Source organism: Myodes glareolus, chromosome 22 (genome assembly GCF_982192425.1).
Source record: "Myodes glareolus chromosome 22, mMyoGla1.1, whole genome shotgun sequence".
Lineage (NCBI taxonomy): Eukaryota > Metazoa > Chordata > Mammalia > Rodentia > Cricetidae > Myodes > Myodes glareolus.
The window spans coordinates 35451648-35472557 of record NC_142047.1 but is presented as its reverse complement, the minus strand read 5'-3'; the positions used below and the strand labels follow the sequence as shown (position 1 = coordinate 35472557).

The 20910-nt window shown below is 41.9% G+C and overlaps 1 protein-coding gene across 2 annotated transcripts in view; it reads left to right on the top strand.

The window, feature by feature from the left end:
* Positions 1-5421: 5421 nt before the first annotated feature.
* Nfatc3 (nuclear factor of activated T cells 3) overlaps positions 5422-20910 on the top strand; it is a 78584-nt gene continuing 63095 nt past the window's right edge. For both annotated transcript variants that reach the window (XM_048437041.3, XM_048437042.3), the window contains exon 1: positions 5422-5751. In XM_048437041.3, coding sequence (XP_048292998.1) covers positions 5649-5751 — 103 coding nt within the window. In that variant the 5' untranslated portion in view covers positions 5422-5648. The remainder of the gene's footprint in view (positions 5752-20910) is intronic.

Genomic DNA, 20910 nt, shown 5'->3' with positions numbered 1-20910 from the left:
AGTGGGATAATTGTCCTCTGCTTAAGTGAAGCTGGCCTGTGATTGGCTACTATGTGGTATGTTTCTGCTTGCTGAGAGACTGCCCTAACTTTTCATTCTAAGGCTGTCAGAGTAGGGGGGCCCACTAAGGGGAAAGATAGTCTTGTTTTGATCTCAGCCATCAAGATTGAGAAAGTTTGTATCCAGATTTATTTGTTTCTACTAAACCTGGTTTAAAATTCCCCTTTTACTTTTCCTCATACTTAAGGCTGGCAGTAGGAAGACCAAGGTCACAGAGGACCACTTCCTCCATGCTGGAGGATGATTCTGGGGACAGCATCAAGTGCAGCCTAAGTGGTCCTGGGCACTGGTATCAAGCCTCTTCTACCATTAGTGTGGTTTTCCTGGGGAAACCCCTTCCTTGGCAAGGTCAGATTAATTTTCTCTGCTACAGGAAGCAGAGACAAGGGTAGAGTGCTGCTAAGATTCAGGTTGCCCTGAGGGGGGGGGGAGGTGGGAGGAGCTCCAACGACCCTGGGGAGAGGGGTTGGTTAGATTGTGTCCAGTGATGGAGGACAGCTGGTGAAGACCCTGAATGAATGTGTTGGTCCTCATCCTCAAACCATTTCTTCATTAGTATTATCATATTTCAGTGATGTCTACCTTGGACTCAGTGAGCTACCTGAGAGGCCCAGTCAAGCCTGGAGCCATGGTCTTCTAGTCTACCCTTAGCATGACTTACTTAAGAATTCCCAGCCAGTTGGGCAGTTGTGACGCACACCATTACTCCCAGCACTCCAGAGGCAGACAGACAGATCTCTGATTTGGAGGTCAGCCTGGTCCATAGAGCAATTTCTAGGACAAACTCCAAAGCTATAACGATACCCTGTCTCGAAAAAACAAAACAAGACTAAAAAAGACTTCCCAATACCTTCCTAGACTAGTAGTGGTATCCCCCCTCCATGTCCTTGATTGAAGCTCTCCTTAGCTTATCACATTTTGGGGTCTTTTGTTTTCTTCTGTTTTGAAATAGTATCCTGTGCAGTCCAAGCTAGCCTATATTAATTTATATGTATTTATTATTTATTTACTTATTGCTTATCACTTTGTGTGTGTGTGGATGCATCTGGATATCAAGAGGATGACTTTATGACATCATTTTATCTTTATGTGGTTTTTCAGGGATCAAACTCAATCAGGCTTGTGTGGTAGGTGCCATCTTGTTAGCCCCTTGTACAGATTTTTCTTTTTAGAATTTATTTTTATTTCCAGCCTTATACTGTGCTGGGGGTTGAATCCAGAGGTTGGTAAATGCCAGGAAGCAGTCTCATAACAGACTGTCTTAGAGTTTCTATTGCTACGATGAAACACCATGACCAAAAAGCAAGTTGGGGAGGAAAGGGTTTATTTAGCTTACACATATTGCTCTTCATCACTGAAGGAAGTCAGGATAGGAATTCAAGCAGGGCAGGAGCCCAGAGGCAGGAGCTGATGCAGAGGCCATGGCTTGCTTAGCCAACTTTCTTATAGAACCCAGGACCAGCAGCCCAGGGATGGCTCCACCCACTATGGACTGGGCCCTCGCCCATTGTTCGCTAAATTAGAAAATGTCTTACAGCTGGATCTCATCGAGGCATTTCCTCAGCTGAGGCTCCTTCCTCCGATGGCTCTAGCTTGTGTCAAGTTGACACACAAAACCAGCTGGTGCATTGACCTACATCCTCAGTGACAATTTTTATTTACTTATTTATGAAGCTTATATTTATGAATTACTTATTTATGAATTATTTATGAATTACTTATTTATGAAGCTTGCTATGTCGACCACGCTGGCTTCCAGCTTGTGGGCAATCCTCCTCAGTCCAGCAGCAGAAGACACAGTGATAGCCTGGGTTCTCGTCACTCTGTGCTGACTTGAGCAACTGTTTGTTTGTTTATTTATTTATTTATTTATTTATTTATTTATTATGTATATAATATTCTGTCTGTGTGTATGCCTGCAGGCCAGAAGAGGGCACCAGACCTCATTACAGATGGTTGTGAGCCACCATGTGGTTGCTGGGAATTGAACTCAGGACCTTTGGAAGAGCAGGCAATGCTCTTAACCTCTGAGCCATCTCTCCAGCCCTGAGCAACTGTTTTTTGAGGTTGTAGTTGGCTGGTCTTAACCTATTCATCCAAATTGAAAGCTGCTCAGGGGCAGCCCTTTTCTCTACGGCCAGCCTTGGCACAGAGGCAGGAAGCAGGCACAACAAAATAAAATAAGAGTTTAGAGTCGGGGGCTATATGGCACAGAGAGGAAGAATTCCTAAACTTGAAGGTTTCTGGTTTTCTCTCGTATGAAATACGCAACTGGGCTGGGCAAGGCTGTACCATCCCATGGCTCTGAGGTATAGAGCTTCGGCAGTAGAGTCTCATGGCCAGACCTGTGGCAACAGGTGAAATAAAAAGTTTTTTTTTTTTTTGGATTCTCAGGCCTGAGCCATAATTTACACTGGAGGGGAAAGGATCTACAGAGACCCCCCACAGTCTCTGTCTGCTCTGAACTTCTATCTACTGAACTGTACCTCAGGCCCCCTGAGAGATCTGCACATGGAGTAGATGTTGAGCTTTGGGGTGGGGGTGGGGGAAATCTTGGCCCCAGCTGGGGAAGCAGTGAAGAAGAGTATACATACCTGAGCGGGGAGCCTCTGTATGTGTGTGTTGGGGGGAATCTTCATGGCCTACAGGATCCTAGCCATTTCTAACCCCCGCTAATCCACTCTGCCTTTCTTACAAAGATTATGACTCATTTCCTAATTGGTTCTTAGCTTTGCTGATCCTTATTATTCTATGTTAGAATCTTAGTTCACCCCCCAACCAGAAGCCTTCCCTATAGCATGACCCCTTTCTAGATATTATCAGGTACTCAGTGTCTGGGGAAAAGATCTGTTGCTGAGCATTTAATAAACGGGTGGATTTTTCAATCTGTAACTTCTCTTACATGTGGTTCCTTATGAAGTGTTGGAATTGACAGGCCAGGGTCTCCATTCTGCCTCCCTAGCCAGATTTTGATTTTTAAAAGATTTATTCATTTTGACTTCATGTACATGATTGTTTTGCCTACTTTTATATGTGGGTACTACGTGTGTGCCTATCAATCCATAAGAGGGCATCAGATTCCCTAGAAGTTGCAGATGGCCGTGAGCCACCCTGTCTGTGCTGGAAACAATCCAGGTCCCCTGGAAGAACAGCAAATGCTCTTAGCCACTGCGTTATGTCTACAGCTCCTCTATCTCTGCATTAGCCTAATGGACTGAGCCCCTAGTTCATGTGGTCATAGCCAGAGGGAGGGTAGACTGGGTCTACTTTCTCAAACTAAATTATAAGTGTGTGTCTACAGATGGGGTGAAAGTTACTTTAAGTTTTATGGAAATGGAGAAGTAAGCTGACCAGATCTGGGGGGCTTTATAGGATAGTGGGATCATGTGAACTAGTTGGTAAACCTCTAGCCTGTCTCAGACAAAAGGTTGCAGAGCTGAAGGAGCCTTTGGTTTCCTAGTTTCATAGTCAAGCTTTCTAGTTAGACTCTCTGAAGGCAAGATAGCATATTGTAAAGTGTTTTTCATCCACCTTATATGTTAACTCTGTCTGCATTTTATTTGTTTGTTTGTCTTGAGACAGGCTCTCCTGTACCCAAGCTGTCTTCAAACTCACTATGTAACACTGGATGACCTTGAGCTCCTGATCCATCGCCCTCACCTTACAAGGTGCTGGGATTCCAGGCAGGTGCCACTAAGCCTAACTGCTTTCTGTTCTTCTTCTTTTAATGTCTTCAGACAAGTGTTCCATACGGAACTGAGTGTGTTAGTCTCCTACTTCAAACCCTTGTATAGCTTCCTACTGTCCTCAGGATAAAGTCCAAGCATCACACAGTGACCTGCTGTACTCTGCCCACCCATCCAGAATCCCTTTGACTTCTGCCCACTGTTCCCTCTCTGAACAAGCCTTGCTCCTCTACTGTCTGGGCTCTCCAGCTCCTACTAACCCGTGGAGGCCCTGGAGTTGGGTGTGTGTTCAATGTCTTCAGAGCTCCTATCAGAGCTCTAATCTCTTTGCACGGTAATTATATATTCGCTATTCCTCTCTCCTAACCCTGAAGGGAGGTTATCTCTGTATCTCCAGGTCCTGCATAAGTACTGGCATAAAGCCCTGAGCAGGAACGAACCAGTCCAAAATGAGTGGCTCACGTGCTCAGAACATTCCTTGCTCCTTTGGACCCAGGCTTAGCTGAGCCTTCCTAGTAGCCTGGGACTGAGATAGTGAGATCTTTGCAAGGAGCTTGTCTTTGTCTTGTTCTCCCAGGGGCTTTTGTGAGTAGTATGAGATGTGCTGTTGTGTGTGTGTCAGGGTGGGGGGTGGAGGAGTTATGGCTTCTCCCAACTCCCTCTCTCAATCATGCCCTAAGTAAACAAGACTGAGTCCCCAGACTCTAAGGTATGGTGTCTTGGGCCATCTCTTGTCTCACCGGGGAAGGCAGGCTCTTTGGGGTGGAGCCAGGACTGAAAATGGGTTCTTTTGACAGTGTCACTTCCTATATGTGGTCATTGGCTCCGTGTCACAAAACCTCAGTTTTATGGTTGTGTATGGGACGAGGAAGTCAAAAGGGGCCTTTCCATTGTGTCTGCTCTTCATCCATCAGGGACCACACCTGGCCCCTCTGATTTAGGTGCAGCTTCGAATGCACTGTGTCCTCAAAGGAGCAGCTATCGGCGCCAGCTAGTGGGGACAAAGGCACAATGAGGCGGGGTGGGGGTGGAGGGTGCCCCACAGGGTTGGGTCTGAACCAACTCCAGTTTCAGCTCCACCCCAATTTACCGAGAAGCTCGAACCAATCCCTGACCCTCTCGAGATTCCGCCACTGAAGTTGGTATGGAGGGAATGAGTGGTGTATAAGAAACCTTGAAGTGGTCTGATGCAACCTCTCTAAACCCAGCTATAAGGGGGAAATACCTCGGTGGGGGCAAATACCAGGATACCCATAACCTCAGCGCTCTGCTACCCCCTTCCTCGACGTGAGTTCCGCCCAATGGGGAAAGGGAGAGTCTCCAATTGTCCTATGGCGGGTTTCCAGTCTAATTAGACAGCGCTATTGGCCCCACATTCGTTTTTGGCTTAGAATTGCGGAAGAAATAGACTTTAACTACAACTCCCAAGAGGGAGCGGGGCCCTACAGCGCCTTGCTCACGTGACTTCCTCCTCGCAGAGCTGTCACGCGATAGGCCGGCGGGGAGGCGGGGCCCAAGACCGTCAGTGGAGCCAGCGGCCTATGGGCCGCCCCGTCGGAGGGGAGCGCGGCGGGGGGCGGGGCGGGGTTGGGCGCGCTGCAGGGCGCGGGAGCGCGCCGGCGGCGGTGGCGGCAGTGGCGGCGACTGTGGGAGGGGGGGCGGGGAACCTTGGTTCAGGCGACCGTGGCTGTTAGGCACCCTCGACTGGCGGCGGCGACTCCTGGTGCGGCGGGGCGCTCGGCCAGCTTTCCAGGTCGGAACGGAACGCCTGGCTTCGCGGGCCCCGCCCGGAAAGTTTGCAGCGGAGCGGCGACCTCCCGGCCGGCGCGGCCCAGCATGAAGCGGCGCTGAGGAGCCGCCGCGGCCGCCTGAGGAGGAGCCGCAGCACCCGGGGCCTCGCCGATGACTACTGCAAACTGTGGCGCCCACGACGAGCTCGACTTCAAACTCGTCTTCGGCGAGGACGGGGCACCAGCGCCGGTGTCCCAGGTCTCGCGGCCTGCAGGTGAGTGCCGGGCCAGCCCGGACTGGGGAGCGTGCCCTCCCCGCGCTCCCGCCAGCTCGCCTCTCCCCTGGTCCCCCTGGTTGGTGCGTGCGTGTGGTGAGTGAAGCCTGATTTAATTTGAGGAGGAGGAGGAGAAGAAGGTGGAGGAGGCGTGTGGTTGGCGGCGACGTGGAAGTGGCTCGGCTGGAAGCGAAGTCGTAGGGAACTCGACTCCGGGTGGCCGAGGGTTGGGGCCAGAGCCCCAAGAGGTTTCTGGTTGTCGCTGCTGTGCCAGCGTGGTGCTAAGAAAACGTCCCCGCGAAGCACGCGTAAGCGCACATAGCTGTTTTTAGGTTGTTTGTAAAGTTCTTCATTTGAAAGATGCGTACTCTTGTAGAAGAGTAGGATCCTTTTAAAATTCGTGTATTTTCTTAAATCTATTTTGCTAGGAGGGATAACACGTTCGAGAAATTGTTCAGTCTTGCAAATTTATATTCCACACTTAATTTCAAGTATACTGTAACGGACTTTTCTGAAAACCGGGTTGTTTTACTTGAACAAAGTGTTTCTGGAGATTTTTCTTTCTTTCTCTTTCTCTTTTTTTTTCTCTTTTTTTTTTAAAGTTAGGGTGCTTTTTTCCATAAATTCGCTATAGTGTTCTAGAAGTCAACTTTTGTTTTAAGAAAAAAGCTTTAAAAGGAGATCTTAGGTTGAGAAAGCCGGGCACCATAATGCTTGCAGGTCAGGCTAGTCAGGAAATAGAAACAGGATGATGACTGGGGACTTAACGCTCTCCTGTGACCTGGTTTGGAATAGTGTGGTTCATTAAGTTCGTTTCCCTTTACATATGTAAGAGAACTTAGAGAAGATGGGAAAGAGTATCTCTATTTTTCTGTCTAGTATTCAGTACTTGCTGTTATCTATACTATATTGAAACTACTAGAGTTGCATTGAAAGATTTTTTTTTTGTAAGCTGAGTCTCTAGATGGCACAATACCTGTTTTATTAGTTCCTTTTCAGCCTTTATATGTTAGATGCGTTTTTCAATGTAATAAATAATTTTAATAGTTAAGTGTTGGCTGTGTTTGTTTTCAGTTCCACTAGCATTATTTGAGCCAGGCTCTTGTTGAAGATATTACTGGATACTTAGTTGTGTAGTGCAAATCTCGGGCTCCTGAGGAGGTTGGGAAATAGATGAAAGAGACACATAGCCCAAATAACTGTATTATTAGGCAATCAGAGTTGTGATTAAATTTTATATATAAAAGAAACAAAAAGGAAAGAGGAGCTTATGGAGAGAATGGCATTGAATTGTACTTAGATTATGGAGATTAAAAAAAATAAAAACAACTTGTTTGAGTGAATTTTTAGGAAGAAAGTTTGTAACTCGATTTGCACTTGGAATTCCTAGAGGTAAACATGAATAGTTTTAGTTTTTCCAGAAGCCCACTTTAAAATATTCTAGGAGGTTTTCTTTCCTCTCTTCTTTTTAATTTTTCCCTATTATTTCTTTCTTAGTCTCTAATTTCAAGTGGGCTCCTGCCTCATCTTCCAAGTGCTGGAGTTGGAGGCATATGCCACTATATTCAGTCTTCATTTTTTAAAAAGTTTATTATGTATACTATGTTCTGTCTGCATGTATGCCTGTAAGCCAGAGAGGATGCCAGATCTCATTACAGATAGTTATGAACCACCATGTGGTTGCTGGGAATTGAACTCAGGACCTTCAGATGAGTTGTTAGTACTCTTAACCACTGGGCCATCTCTCCAGCCTCCTCAGTCTTTTTTTTTTTTCTTTTTTCCTTCCTCCCTCCCTCCCTCTCCCTTCTTTCATTCTCCCCTCCCCCAAGATTTCTCTGTAGTTTTGGAGACTGTCAGGCACTCTGTAGACAAGGCTGGCCTTGAATTTACAGAGATCTGCTTGCCTCTGCCTTCTGAGTATTGAGATTAACGGTGTGTGCCACCACCGCCCAACTGGTCATTTTCTTAAAAATATGTTTTCCATTATGGTGAAATTTATATGAAAAATAAAACTTTTTGCTTTTGTATTTTATTGAGACATTGTTTCCCTATGTATCACAGACTAGCCTAGAACTCACTATGTAGCCCAGGCTGGCCTTGAAATGCAAGGGGTTTTCTAATTTTGGCCTACATTGGTTCTATATTTCTCTGAAGGTTTGAGAATAGATAGAGCACATTGAAATTTCCATACAGTGAAAAAGTATTTTGAAAATTCTTTGTGGAGGCTGAACATGGTTGGTGAACACCTTGAATCCCAGCCCTTGGGAAGCAGAGGTAGGTGGAGGAGATCTCTGTGAGTTCATGGCTAGTCTGATCGACATAGAGAGTTCCAGGATAGCCTTTTTTGTTTGCTTGTTTGTTCTTTGATTTTTCAAAACAGGGTTTCTCTGTGTAGCAGTTCTGTCTGTTCTGGAACCTGCTTTATAGACCAGGTTGGCCTCAAAATCACTGAGATCTGCTGCCTCTGCCTCCCAAGTGCTGGGATTAAAGGTGTGCACCACTATTGCCTAGCTCTCTTTTTTCTTTTTTTTAAATCAGACTATTTTTGTTAAACTTTTTCCTAATATCTAGCTTCAAACTGACCGTGTATCCTCATAGAGATTTTAGAAGCATTAATATAGTGCTAGGCAAAGTATTTAATGTAACTCAGTGTTGTTCATGTTCAGAGTAGGTAGAGGCAGGCCGACCACAAGTTTGAGGTCAGTATGGTTTATGTAGAGAATTCCAGACTAGAAAAACAAACAGCATTAAGCAACAACAAAACCTACCTGTGTTAAGTGCACACCATTATCATAAAGAGCAACTTGTAGTACTCCAGTGTACTGTTTGCTGTTATAAATAATTGTTATCTGAAAATTCAGTTTCTTTGTGTGTGTGTGGGTGGGTGGGTGGGTGTGGGTGTGAACATGTAATGTGCAGGTTACCTGTCATCCTCAGTAAAGCTGCTCATCTGTTTTGAGATAGGGTCCCTTCATTGGTCTAGAATTTAGCAATTAGGTTAGATGTATCAATTTAGTCAAGCCCAGGGATCCTCCTGTCTCTGCCTCCCCAGTGCTGAGATTACAAACCTGTATCATTACCACACCCACCATTTTTGCATAGCTTCTGGGAACCAAATTCTGGTCCTAATGCTTGTGATGCAAGTACTTTACATACTGAATTTTCTCCCATCTTGTTTATTTATTTTGACAAGGTCTTCCTAGCTATAGTTGTAGCTTACCTCTCATAACCTACTAGAGGATGACCTTGGACTCTTACTTGGAACCACCTCTCAGGGTCCTCCTATTTCTATTTCCCTAATGCTGGAATTAAAAGCCTGTCTTACCACATGTGACTAGCTTTCAGTTTCAGTTTCTTTATTTATTTGAGACAGGGTCCCATAAAACAGGCTTGAACTCACTCAAAGTTTTTGTGAGTATGCTTTAGTGTGTGTGTGTGTGTGTGTGTGTGTGTGTGTGTATCCATGTGCACAGATGCCAGAGGAGGAAGTGCAATGTTTTGTTTTACTACTCTATGCTTTTTTTTTCTTGAAGACAGGATCTTTCACTGAATCTGAAGCTATGCTGGTGGCCAGCAAGCCCTAAACAATCTTCGGGTCTCTACATCCCACCTTGCTGCAGATATAGACAGTTGTGAGCCACCCATTGTGGGTCCTCATAATTGTTGGGCTATCTTTCTACCCCAAAATTTATTAAGTATTTTCTAGTCCAAAATGAAAATCACCAGAAGAAGTGCATGCTACATTATGCATAATATCTTATTTACTACTGGTTTTGAGTTTTTGAAGAGAAGAAATATTTTTGTTTTATAATGTATTTTTGCAAGAAATTTACATAATCATCAAATATTAATATACCTTTTTTCTTTAAAAATAGCTTCCTCTGTAGCCCAGGCTATTCTCAAACTCATGGTAGTTTTCTTGTTTCAGCTATACCTACTGCACAGGTTTTTCATGTGTAAACTTTGAGGCTTTTTTTCTAGATAGAGCTTTTGGCTGTAATTTACTTTGCTTAATGCTGTCAATATAATTTACTATGTCTTTGATAAATTATCTTCTAATGTCCAGGGTTTTTTTTATTTTTTAAAAAGATTTATTTATTTATTATGCATATAATAGTCTGCCTCCGTGTATGCCCGCACGCCAGAAGAGGGCGCCAGATGTGGTTGCTGGGAATTGAACTCAGGACCTCTGGAAGAGCAGTCAGTGCTCTTAACCTCTGAGCCATCTCTCCAGCCCTTATTTTTTATTTTTGAGATACAGTCTTACCATGTAATCCAAGCTGGTCTTGAATTTATAATCCTCTGTCAATCTCCCTTATGCTGGGATTGCAGACCTGTGCCACCATGCCCAGCTCTGTTTTTATTTTCACTCAGTGCTTTTGTTCAGTTTTTGGTAACTGGGGTAATACACATGTTATTCTCTAAAAGTTTTTTTTAATATTTATACATGATGGGTTTTTGTATGTATAATTGTTCACCACGTATGTGCAGTGCCTGCAGAAGCTAGAAGTGGGTGTGAGATTCCCTTGGGACTGGAGCTGCAGATGGTTGAGAGTCACTGTGTGGGTCACTGGAATCTAACCCAGGTCCTCTGGAGGAGTAGTCAGTGCTCTTAACTACTGAGCCACCTCTAGCCCTGATTTCATTACTTTTTTTTTTTCTTTTAATGTAAGTCATCTTTAATCCCAGCATTGAGAAGGCAGAGGCAGGAGGATCTCTGTGAGTTCAAGGCTACTTTGGTCTCTATAGTGGAGTTCCAGGGCTACATGGACCTTACGTTAAAAAAAATACTGATGTTCTTTTGCTTTTAATTATATTATTCTACTTTTTTGAGTTACTGACTCAGTAAGTTTTGAAAGAGATTGATTTAATGATCATACAAGTATAAATGGATATTTAAATCAGGGTGAAAAAAGGGAAGTTTCTTGTTAGGATTTTCTGTAATATTTGTACAGTTCATATATTAGGTATTGTAGAAGAGAATTTGTTTGCTACCAATCCATATTTTCATGCCATACACTAGATTTTTCTGTAGACTTGGATGCAGTGAAAATATGTATTGAGTAATTGAGTCAGTGGTTAACATTTCACTGTTTACTTGGAATAATAGTTTAATATTGTGCTTTTGTGTGTTTGTTTTGTTTTGAGGTAGGGTCTTGTGTATGCCAAGCTGGGCCATGTAACCAAGACTGATCTTGAACTCCTGATCCTGCTGCCTCCACCTCCCGAGTACAGGAATTACAAGTATGCACCATTATGCTTGGCTTTATTTATTTATTTAGTTCCTTTGGAATGGGGTCTCACTGTATAGTCCTAGCTGGTCTGGAACTCACTGTGTAGACCAGGCTAGCCTGGAACTCAGATTTTCTTGCCCTGCTCCTCAAGTGCTGGAAGTAAAGGAATGTACCATCAAGCTCAGTGTTTTGTTTGTTTAGAGAAAAGGTCTCCTGTAATCCAAGCTGGCCTAGAACTCTTGATGTAGTTGAGGAGAATCTTAAAATCCTTATCCTCCTACCTCTACTTCTCTAGATACTGGGATTACAGATGTGGACCATCATGTTCCCGCTAATATTCTGTTTGTTTCACACTTTACTTGATAGGAATTGAAGGATGCTCCTAGAGATACTAGCAAAATTGTGTGACAGAGATAAGTAAGTGTATTTTAGTGAATATGAGGAAAAACCCAGGGGAGAAAAGAGAGTGATAATTGTTTTATTAAAAATATTGATCTAGCTGGGCAATAGTGGTACTCACCTTTAATTCCAGCACTTGGGAGGCAGAGGCAGGGGGATCTCTTGAGTTCGAGAGCAGCCTAGTCTACAGAGCAAGTTCCAGGACAGCCAGGGGTACACTAACTAACTAAACAAACAAATAAATAAATTCATCTAATGTGAGGTATGATGATATATACCTGTAATCCTAGCACTCGAATAGTTGAGGCAGGAGGATCAGGAGTTCAAGATTAACCTACAGTTATTAGATAAAATATTTGAAGCAATCCTAGGCTACCTGAAACCAGTTTAAAAAAAAAAAAAAGGACTTGCAAGATGTGTATGGCAGTCAAAAGACTTGCTGTGCAAGTCTGATGAGGTGAGTTTAGTCCCTGAACTCCCTGTAAAGATGAAAGGATAGAACCAATTTCCAAGGTTCTGACCTCCGAATGCACACTGTGACATGCACATGCCTACATACATCATATATATATGCATCATACATACAATAATTTAAAAAATAAACCAAACCAAGCCGTGTGGTGGTGGTGCACACCTTTAATCTCAGCACTCGGGAAGCAGAGGCAGGTGGATCTCTGCGAGTTTGAGGCCAGCCTGGTCTACAAGTAGTTATACGACAGGCTCCAAAGCTACAGAGAAACCCTGTCTTAAAAAACAAAACAAAAAAAAAAAAAAGGGAAGAAACCAATAAGAAAACAAAAACCTATGTTCATTTTTTAAATATTTATTTTGGTTCCGCTTGCACTGCCACAGCTCGTGTGTAGAGTTCCGGAGACAACTTGAAGGAGCCAGTGCTGTCCGTCAAATCTGAGCTTCAGGGTAGCAGACTTGGAGGCAAGCACTTTTACCAGCTGAGAAGGCCCGCTGACCCTCATTCTTTTGTTTTCATCACATTGTGTTTCAGGACTGGGCCTTGGGTTTGTGTGTGTGATTTTTGTTTGTTAGTTTGTTTTGCTTGCTAATATTGCCATCTCTTTATTTTAAAAGACACATCTATCTGTAATGGTACTGCTACTGATTTTTACTTGAGTTTGTCATAGAATTTAAAATTGTACCAGAGAGGGGGCTGGAGAAATGGCTCAGCGGTAAAGAGCATTGCTTGCTCTTCCAAAGGTCCTGAGTTCAATTCCCAGCAACCACATGGTGGCTCACAACCATCTGTAATGAGGTTTGGTGCCCTCTTCTGGCATCCAGGCATACAAGCAGACAGAAAATTGTATACATAGTAAATAAATAAGTAAATATTTAAAAAAAGAAGTACCAGAGAGCTTTCTTCATTCAGCTCCAAGCCTCCAGAGATAGGTGAAAAGTTTTCTTTAAAATGTTTTACAATGAAAATAGTTGGGTTCCTTGGAGATAGTGACTTCCTCAGTAGTTACAAAGGTAGAAAGACCCCACTTTGTGTTAATTACCTGCAGCTTCCCTGTGGGACTTAGATTAGAGCATGCTCTATTCTTCATTGTTTTGAGGCTTCTGTTTAAGTTCCTCCAGTTCAGGTGGTTTTGACAAGATTCTTCATTCTTTTCTCAAACATGTACAAGCAGTATCTCAAAGAGCTGAAGCAGAGTTCTTCAGAATTTAGAGTTACTGAGACCCTACTTCAAAGGAAATTTCCTCATTGTGGTGACCAAGTACTCAAAAATAATCTATCTTGACAGAAGGTTTACTTTCTTTATGTTTTGAGGGAATACTGTTCCTTTTGGCAGGGAAGGTTAGCTATGGTAGCTGAGGTGGCTGCTGGTTACTTTGTTTCACAATCAGGAAACCAAGATGAATGCTGGTGTTCCATTATTTTTCATCATTCGAGACAAATCTATGTATCCCAGACTGTACTTCAGTTCTTCAGTTCGTTCAGTTTTTTCTTTCTTTCTTTTTCTTTCTTTCTTTCTTTCTTTCTTTCTTTCTTTCTTTCTTTCTTTCTTTCTTTCTTTCAATTTTGACATGTATTCTGAAATATTAGTAGAGGTTTTACTGTAATGTTTTATAGAATAATATAAAAATTAAAATTTGAGGTGAAAGCAAGAGGATCAAGAGTTCAAGGCTTGTCTTAGCTGTATATCAAGTTCTAGATTGGCCTGGAAATATATCAGAATCAACTTAATGCTTTTTGTTTTGTTTTTCTTAAGACAGGATCTCATGTATCTTTGGATGGTATTGAACTTGTATATTGAAGATGACCTTGAACTTCTGATCCTCCTGCTTTAGAGTGTTGAGGTACAGGTGTGTGCTACCACACTCAATGAATGTGGTCCTAGAGATTGAGCCTAGAGCCTCCTGCATTTTAGACAAGCACTCTCTACCAATTAAATTGTATCACTAACCCAGAATCTACTTTCTGTTATCAACTTGTCTTTCAGCAGTATCCATAAACTATCCCTAAAATCATAGTTATTTTTATAGCAGGCATAGTCCAAACTCTGCTTTTGAGGTTTGCTTTCTTTTGTTTCGTTAAGTCTAATCATAAAGGCATTTTTGAAGAGAAATTATATTGTTTGCTTTTCTTGGGTCATAAAAACTGATATTAGGGACTGGAAAAGAGGGCTCACTGGTTAAGAATACTTGCTGGTTTTGCAGAGGACCTGAGTTTGGTCCCACAATGAACAGTGTGCAGCCACCTCTAACACTTTAGTTCTGTGGGGATTCAGTATCCTGTCTGGTCTTCAAGGGTACCTTTGAAACATGTGTTTGTTCACACACACAAATGTACACACACACAATAAAAATCTTTTTAAAAAACTTATGAATTGGAGTGTGTGTGCGTGTGGATACTTGTGAGTGTATGGTTAATGCCAGGGCCTTTCACATGCTAGGGAATGATATCCACTGGTTCTAGCTCCATTTATGAAACAAACTTTTTTTAAAAAGTTAGTGAATTGTATTACCAGTTCTATTTTACCATTGGTAGTTGAGAATTTTTTATTTTAAATAGGACTGGGGCTGAGAGGCTATAATGCAATAAAGGCAATCACATCACTCATACGATGTAGGAAACCTGAGTAGGTTGAGCCCTATTTGATAGCATACTATAGTTTGATCATAGCAGTAACATGAATAAGAAAGGTGTTGTCTAAAGCTATCCTAGGGAGAATAGACACAGACACAGCAAACTTGGCAGTAAGCCTGCCTTCTAAAACTGAATTCAAGTCATGTAATTTGCCCCAACATTCCATAAGTGGTTCAAGTAACAGAGGAGTCAGTTTTAGTCAGGGAGACTTGAAGGAGACACAAATAAGAATGAGCTTTTTGTGTATATGTGTGTGTGTGTGTGTGTATACATATATATATATATATTATATGACTTTTCCTGTTTGCTTGTAGTTGGCAAGCTTTTGGCAAGAGAAGTGATTGGAGTTGTAAGATTTAAGTGAGATAGCCTGTGAATTGATAGCTTACCATAAGCTGAATTTTTTTTTTTAATTTTTGGAAAGGTCTACTTAACACATTGGTATTTGTGTATGAAAAGGAACTGTAATTCAGTGAAAGCCTGAAAATGCAGACACAGCTAAGAAGTAACTTAAACTTTTATTTCCTATAAAATGTACCGTTTCAGTATGTCGTGCTGCTAGCAGCTGGTAAAAGCTCTTGCATCTAAAATATACATTTCAGCCAACCCTGCAGCTCTAGTATTTGAGAAACTGAGGCAAGACTGTGCTGTGAGTTTGAGTCTGACCTTGACTTCATGGTACGTTCTAGGTCAGCCTGGGTTTTAGTGTGAGATCCTTTGTCAGACCTTTGCATTCCCTCTCTAATTTCTTTCTTTTTTCCCTGTTTTTTTAATTTTTGTTTTGTTTTTGTCAATGCTTTAGAATTTTCTATTTCTTTTGTATTTCATAATTTGGGGTAGTTTTTTATTAGATTAATTTTCTCTCTTAATTCTTGTTTATTCTTTTCTCATTCAGTATATCCCTACTGCAGCTTCCCCTCCCTCAACTCCTTCTGATTCCCTATCATCCTCCCCTTTCTCCAAGTCCACCTCTTACTCCAGAAAAGAACAGGCTTCCCAGAGAGATCAACCAAACATGACACAACAAAATATAATAAGACCAGGCATAAACCCTCACGTCAAGGCTGCATGAGGCAACCCAGTAGGAGGAAAAGGGTCCCAAAAGTGGGCAAAAGAATCAGATACTTGGAACCCATTCTCTTTGGAGGGATACCTTGCTCAGCCTAGATATAACAGGGAGGGCCTTGGTCCTGCGTCAAAGCAATGTGCTAGACTTTGTTGACTCCCCATGGGAAGCTTTACCCTCTATCTATGAGGAGTGGATGGAGGTTGGGATGGGGGGAAAGTGGAGGGAGCTGGAGAAAGGGAGGGAATGGGTACTAGATTTGGGCCAGTAAAATGAGAAAAGATTTTTATTTTAATTAAAAAAACATCAGAGATACCCTTACTTCCACTGTCTAATGTCCTCCTAAAATACCAAGCCAACAATCATAACATATATGCAGAGGACCTAGCACAGACCCATTTAAGCTTCGTGATTGCCACTTCAGTCTCCGTGAGCCCCCATTAGCCCTGCTTAGTTGATTTTGTGGGTTTTTCTCTCCCAATGTCCTTGACTCCTCTGGCTCCCACAGTTCTCTCCTCTTCCTCAAGAGGAGGGACCCAGTGGAGACCTCTAGCCTTGCTGTCCACTTAATGTTTGGCTGTGGGATTCTGCATCCACTCCCATCAGCTGCAGGAAGCAGCCTCTCAAACGATGAGTAGGCACCAGTCTACGAGTGTAGTAGAACATCGTTAGCTATCATTTTCTTGATGGAGGGGGAGCCGTATTTGGTTCTACCTAGGTCTTTGGGCTAGCCTTCAGTTTCTGCAGGGCAGAAGAGAGCAGCACCAGATCTCATTATGGACCGTTGTGAACCATTATGTGGTTGCTGGGAACCAAACTCAGGTCCTCTGGGAGAATAGCTAAGCCAGTGCTCTTAACCACTGAGCCATCTTTCCAGCCCCTCCAGTGCCCTCTTTAGACCCTTCACAGACATTACTTAGTTATCTCCCTAGCCTACCCGTTTTAAAGACAGTATATTTTTATATGACCCAGTCTCACAGTAAGCTCCCGGACTCAAGCAGTCTGGCCTTTGCCTAAGTAGCTGGGACTACAGATAAATCACTATTGGTGTTTTTACATATATGCGGTGTGTGTCTGGTACACTGATGTGTGTATGTCTTTTTTTCCCATGTTGAGACAGGATCTCTCACTGAGTTTCACATCCTTTGCCTCAGCTTCCTTAGTACTAGTATTACAGCTTGTGTTGCCACACCTGCGCTTGTTGAATCTTAATGGGCATCTGTTTGTTTTTCCTTTTTTGTTTTTTTTGAGTCATGGCTTTGCTCTGCTGCTTAGGCTATCTTGAAGCTCACTATACTTCAGATTTGAGATTCTCTGCCTCAGCCTTTGGATAGCTGGGATTAGGGCCATGTGCCACTATGCCTGACTTGACTATTTTAAATTTTGAAGCTTTTCTCAGCTGTGTGGTGGTTGTTGTAACCTGCTAATCACTTAAAATGGGCACCAAACAAAATCATATTCTGTGATCACGAGGATGTTTGCTAACTGTAGGCCTTATAGGTTTTTTTTTGTTTTTTTTTTACCTTTGAGGTCATTATCTGTAGTTCTTTTTCTTAGGTTATTAGATTCCCAAGTGAAAAGTCTGCCAGTCTATTGCCTAGAGAGTGTAGTGTGTTATGCTGTGAGCCAAGGGAGTAGAAAAGCACGTAGGGTTTCAGTATAGGCGTTTTAGAATGGCTTTATTTCATCATCCTGTTTTCAGTGTGGTTGCCTAGGCATCCTTTCACCTTGTCAGAACATTTCATTTACTGCCTAAAGAAAAAGTAGACTTGGGAGGTGTGGAAATTTGGGAGCATGGTTAGTTACTCATTAAAAGAAAAACCCAAAACCAAAAAACTTTGTACCCAATTAGTTTTTTAGTTTGCCTTCACTTCTTCCTGATTCTGGATTTGTTTATTGTGGATATATAATATAAAGGGCAACAGTGTGACTTTGTGTTTATGCCTTTCACTTAAAATGTTTTTAAGTTTAACTCAAGATGTAGTATTTCCTTTCCTTTTTTTTTTTTGTCCTTTTTTTTTTCATTTTGGTTTTTTTGAGACATGGTTTCTTTGTGTAGCTCTGGCTGTCCTGGAACTCGCTGTGTAGATCAGACTGGCCTCGAACTCACAAAGATTTGCCTGCTTCTTCCTCCAGAGTGCTGGGATTAAAGGCATGCACCACCTCTACCTGGCTTAGTTTTTCTTTTCTTTCTTTCATTTAAGATTTATTTATTCATGTTTTTATTTATATAAGTGCTCTATTTGTGTGTATGCCTGCATGACAGAAGAGGGCATCAGATCCCGTTATAGACAGTTATGAGCCACCATATGGTTGCTGGGGATTGAACTCAGGTCTTTTGGGAGAGCAGCCAGTGCTCTTAACTTCTGAGTCATCTCTCCAGCTGGCATTTCTTTTCTTTTTTTTTTTTTTAAATTTATTTATTATGTATACAGTATTCTGTCTGCTTGTATGCCTGCAGGCCAGAAGAGGGCACCAGACCTCATTACAGATGGTTGTGAGCCACCATGTGGTTGCTGGGAATTGAACTCAGGACCTTTGGAAGAGTAGGCAATGCTCTTAACCACTGAGCCATCTCTCCAGCTCCCTGGCATTTCTTTTCTTAATGAGAAAGATTCTTACTGTGTTGCTTCAGCCTAATAAGTAGCTTGGCTTGCATTTATGCAGTCCCACAATGTATCTTATTTGTTCTGCTTTATATTTCATTGAATATACCACAGCTTGGTTATCCATTAATATATTGAGAATTATCTGATTTTTTTCACCCTTTGGCCATTTCAAATAATGCTGTTACAAACATATGTGTGCAAGTTCTTATAGAGACACGTTTTCATGAATATATAACTGGGAAGAATTGCTTAATCCATAGTTATTCTTTTTGTTGTTTTTTCTTTTTGAGATTGTAGCCCAGAATTCTGGAACTCACTATGTTGTGCCAGTCCTTCTGCCTTAGCCTCTTGAGTACTGGGATTTCAGATATGCGCTACTGTGCCTTGCTAAAAATTTGAAAACAACTGAACTGAGGAGCCAGGTGTATATAGCCATGGCTGATCTAGGATTCCTAATCTTTCTGGCTTCACTTCCTGGTGCTGAGAGTATGTGCATGTATGCCATATTCATCTTGCTTACTTACTGATTGATTGATTGATTGATTGTTACTGTTATTTTTGTTTTGAGACAGAGTCTTGCTTGTCTCAGCCACCCAACTTCTGGGATTACTGGTGTTTTTCACAAGACAGAGTCCAGGATCACTGCAGGTTCAACACAAGACTGGTAAACTTAAGAGAGTTGTAGGTCAGCTTTGTGTATATAGCAGTTTGCAGACAAGTCAGAGATTCATGGACAGACACTCTTTCCCCCACACTTCTTTATCTCAAAACAAAACAAAAAGGACTGGATATATAGCTTTGTGTAGAATGTTTGCCCAGTATTTGTAAAGCCCTAGGTTCAGTCTTGAGCACCACAAAACAACAACAAAACTATATTACTGTGTCCCAAGCAACAATGTGGCATCTACTTCGGTGTTTTTTCAAAGTTACTCTTCTCTATCTTTATGGGACAGTAACCATGAACAGCACATAATTAAATGTGGCCAAGTTCCAATAAAATTTTATTTATAGACTCCAGAATTTGAATCACATTATTGTATCTCATAAAACAGTTTCTTTTAAAAACCATTCTTAGCTTGTAGGTTGTCACAAACAAAAAAAGAGGTGGTCGGACAGATTGGTTCACAGGCTGTATTTTGCCAACCCTGGTTTACTGTTAGTAAAGACGTGAACTGTGCTATCTATGTTCTCCAGATTGCTGCCTGCTTTCCTAGGGCTCTCTGGTCTCTGATAGAACATTTTTTTTTTTTTTTATTTATTTGTTTATTATATATACAGTATTCTGTGTGTATGCCTGAAGGCCAGAAGAGGGCACCAGACCCCATTACAGATGGTTGTGAGCCACCATGTGGTTGCTGGGAATTGAACTCGGGACCTTTGGAAGAGCAGGCAGTGCTCTTAACCGCTGAGCCATCTCTCCAGCCCCATTTTTTAAAAAATTAAACAAGTCTTGAGATGGTTCTGGAGCATCTTGCATCTAGAGTTGAAAATCTTATGACTGTTAATGTGTGGTTGGAGTGGCTGCTATCATTTTCAGAGTTGAGACTTCTAGACACAAAGAAAAGGATGAAGCAGTATATTACATTATCTTTTGTGTCTTTATACCACTTTAAGACATTCTGCCTGTGTGTTTATAAGTGTGTGTCCATGCTCCCATGCACAAAGAGGCTTGTGGAGGATGTCAGATGTTTTCCTCTATTGCTACTCACCTTATAGCCTTGAGACTCTCCCTGAACCAGAAGCCCACCATTTCAACTAAGCAGGCTCGCCTGCTGGGAATTCCTGAGAAACTGCCTGCCTCTCAGCCCTCAGTGTTGAGGCTACAGACATGTGCAGCCATACCCATCTCTTTTCATTAGTTGATAGAGATTCGAGTTCAAGTTCTTATGCCAACACAGAAAGCTCTGATACACAATGATCCATTGCTCAAGACATCACTTATATGCTTTTTTTATCTACAGTTTACTTGGAGGAAGCTATGAATTTCAGCATTAATCAACCACTGAAATAACATTGGTATAATAATTGCTTTAGAATGAAACTATAAAGTCTTTCATAAATGATTTCCACTCAAAATAAGATTTTTTTTTAAAAAGTACATTAGGTAAAAATGAGTTTTTTAAAAAAACTGGATTATGTAGTGATGAAGAATATAATAGTTGCTAGTATGGTTTTAAGTCTCTGGCAGGACTTGCTTAGTATTATATTCTAGCAAGGGGTGGATTTTATTTTACTTAATACTTATTTATTTTGAGACAGAGTTTCTCTTGGTAGTCAAGGCTAGCCTTAAATTCTATCCCAAACTGGAGTGCTGAGATTATACATGTGTGCTACCATGCCTAGCTAAGGAATCAATTAAAAATTCTAATTTTTTGAAGATTAATAATCAACTATAAGTCAAAATCTTCAATCAGTTATTTTCTGTTTTGGTAAAGGATCTAGCGGTATCTGGCTTTTTTGTTTTAATTTAATTTTATGTGTATGGATATTTTATCTAATGGTATAGCATGTGCATGCTTTGTACCCATAGAAGAGGACATTGGTTCCTCTTGGACTAGAGTTCAGACACTTACAAGCTGCTGTATGGGTGCTGGTAGTCAAATCAAACCCAGACACTGGGTTTGTGGGCATAAGCCTTTAATTCCAGCCCTTGGGAGGCAGAGACAGGAAGATCTTTGTGAATTTAAGGCCAGTCTGGTCTACATAGTGAGTTTCAGAACATAGTGAGACCCTCTCTCAAACAAACAA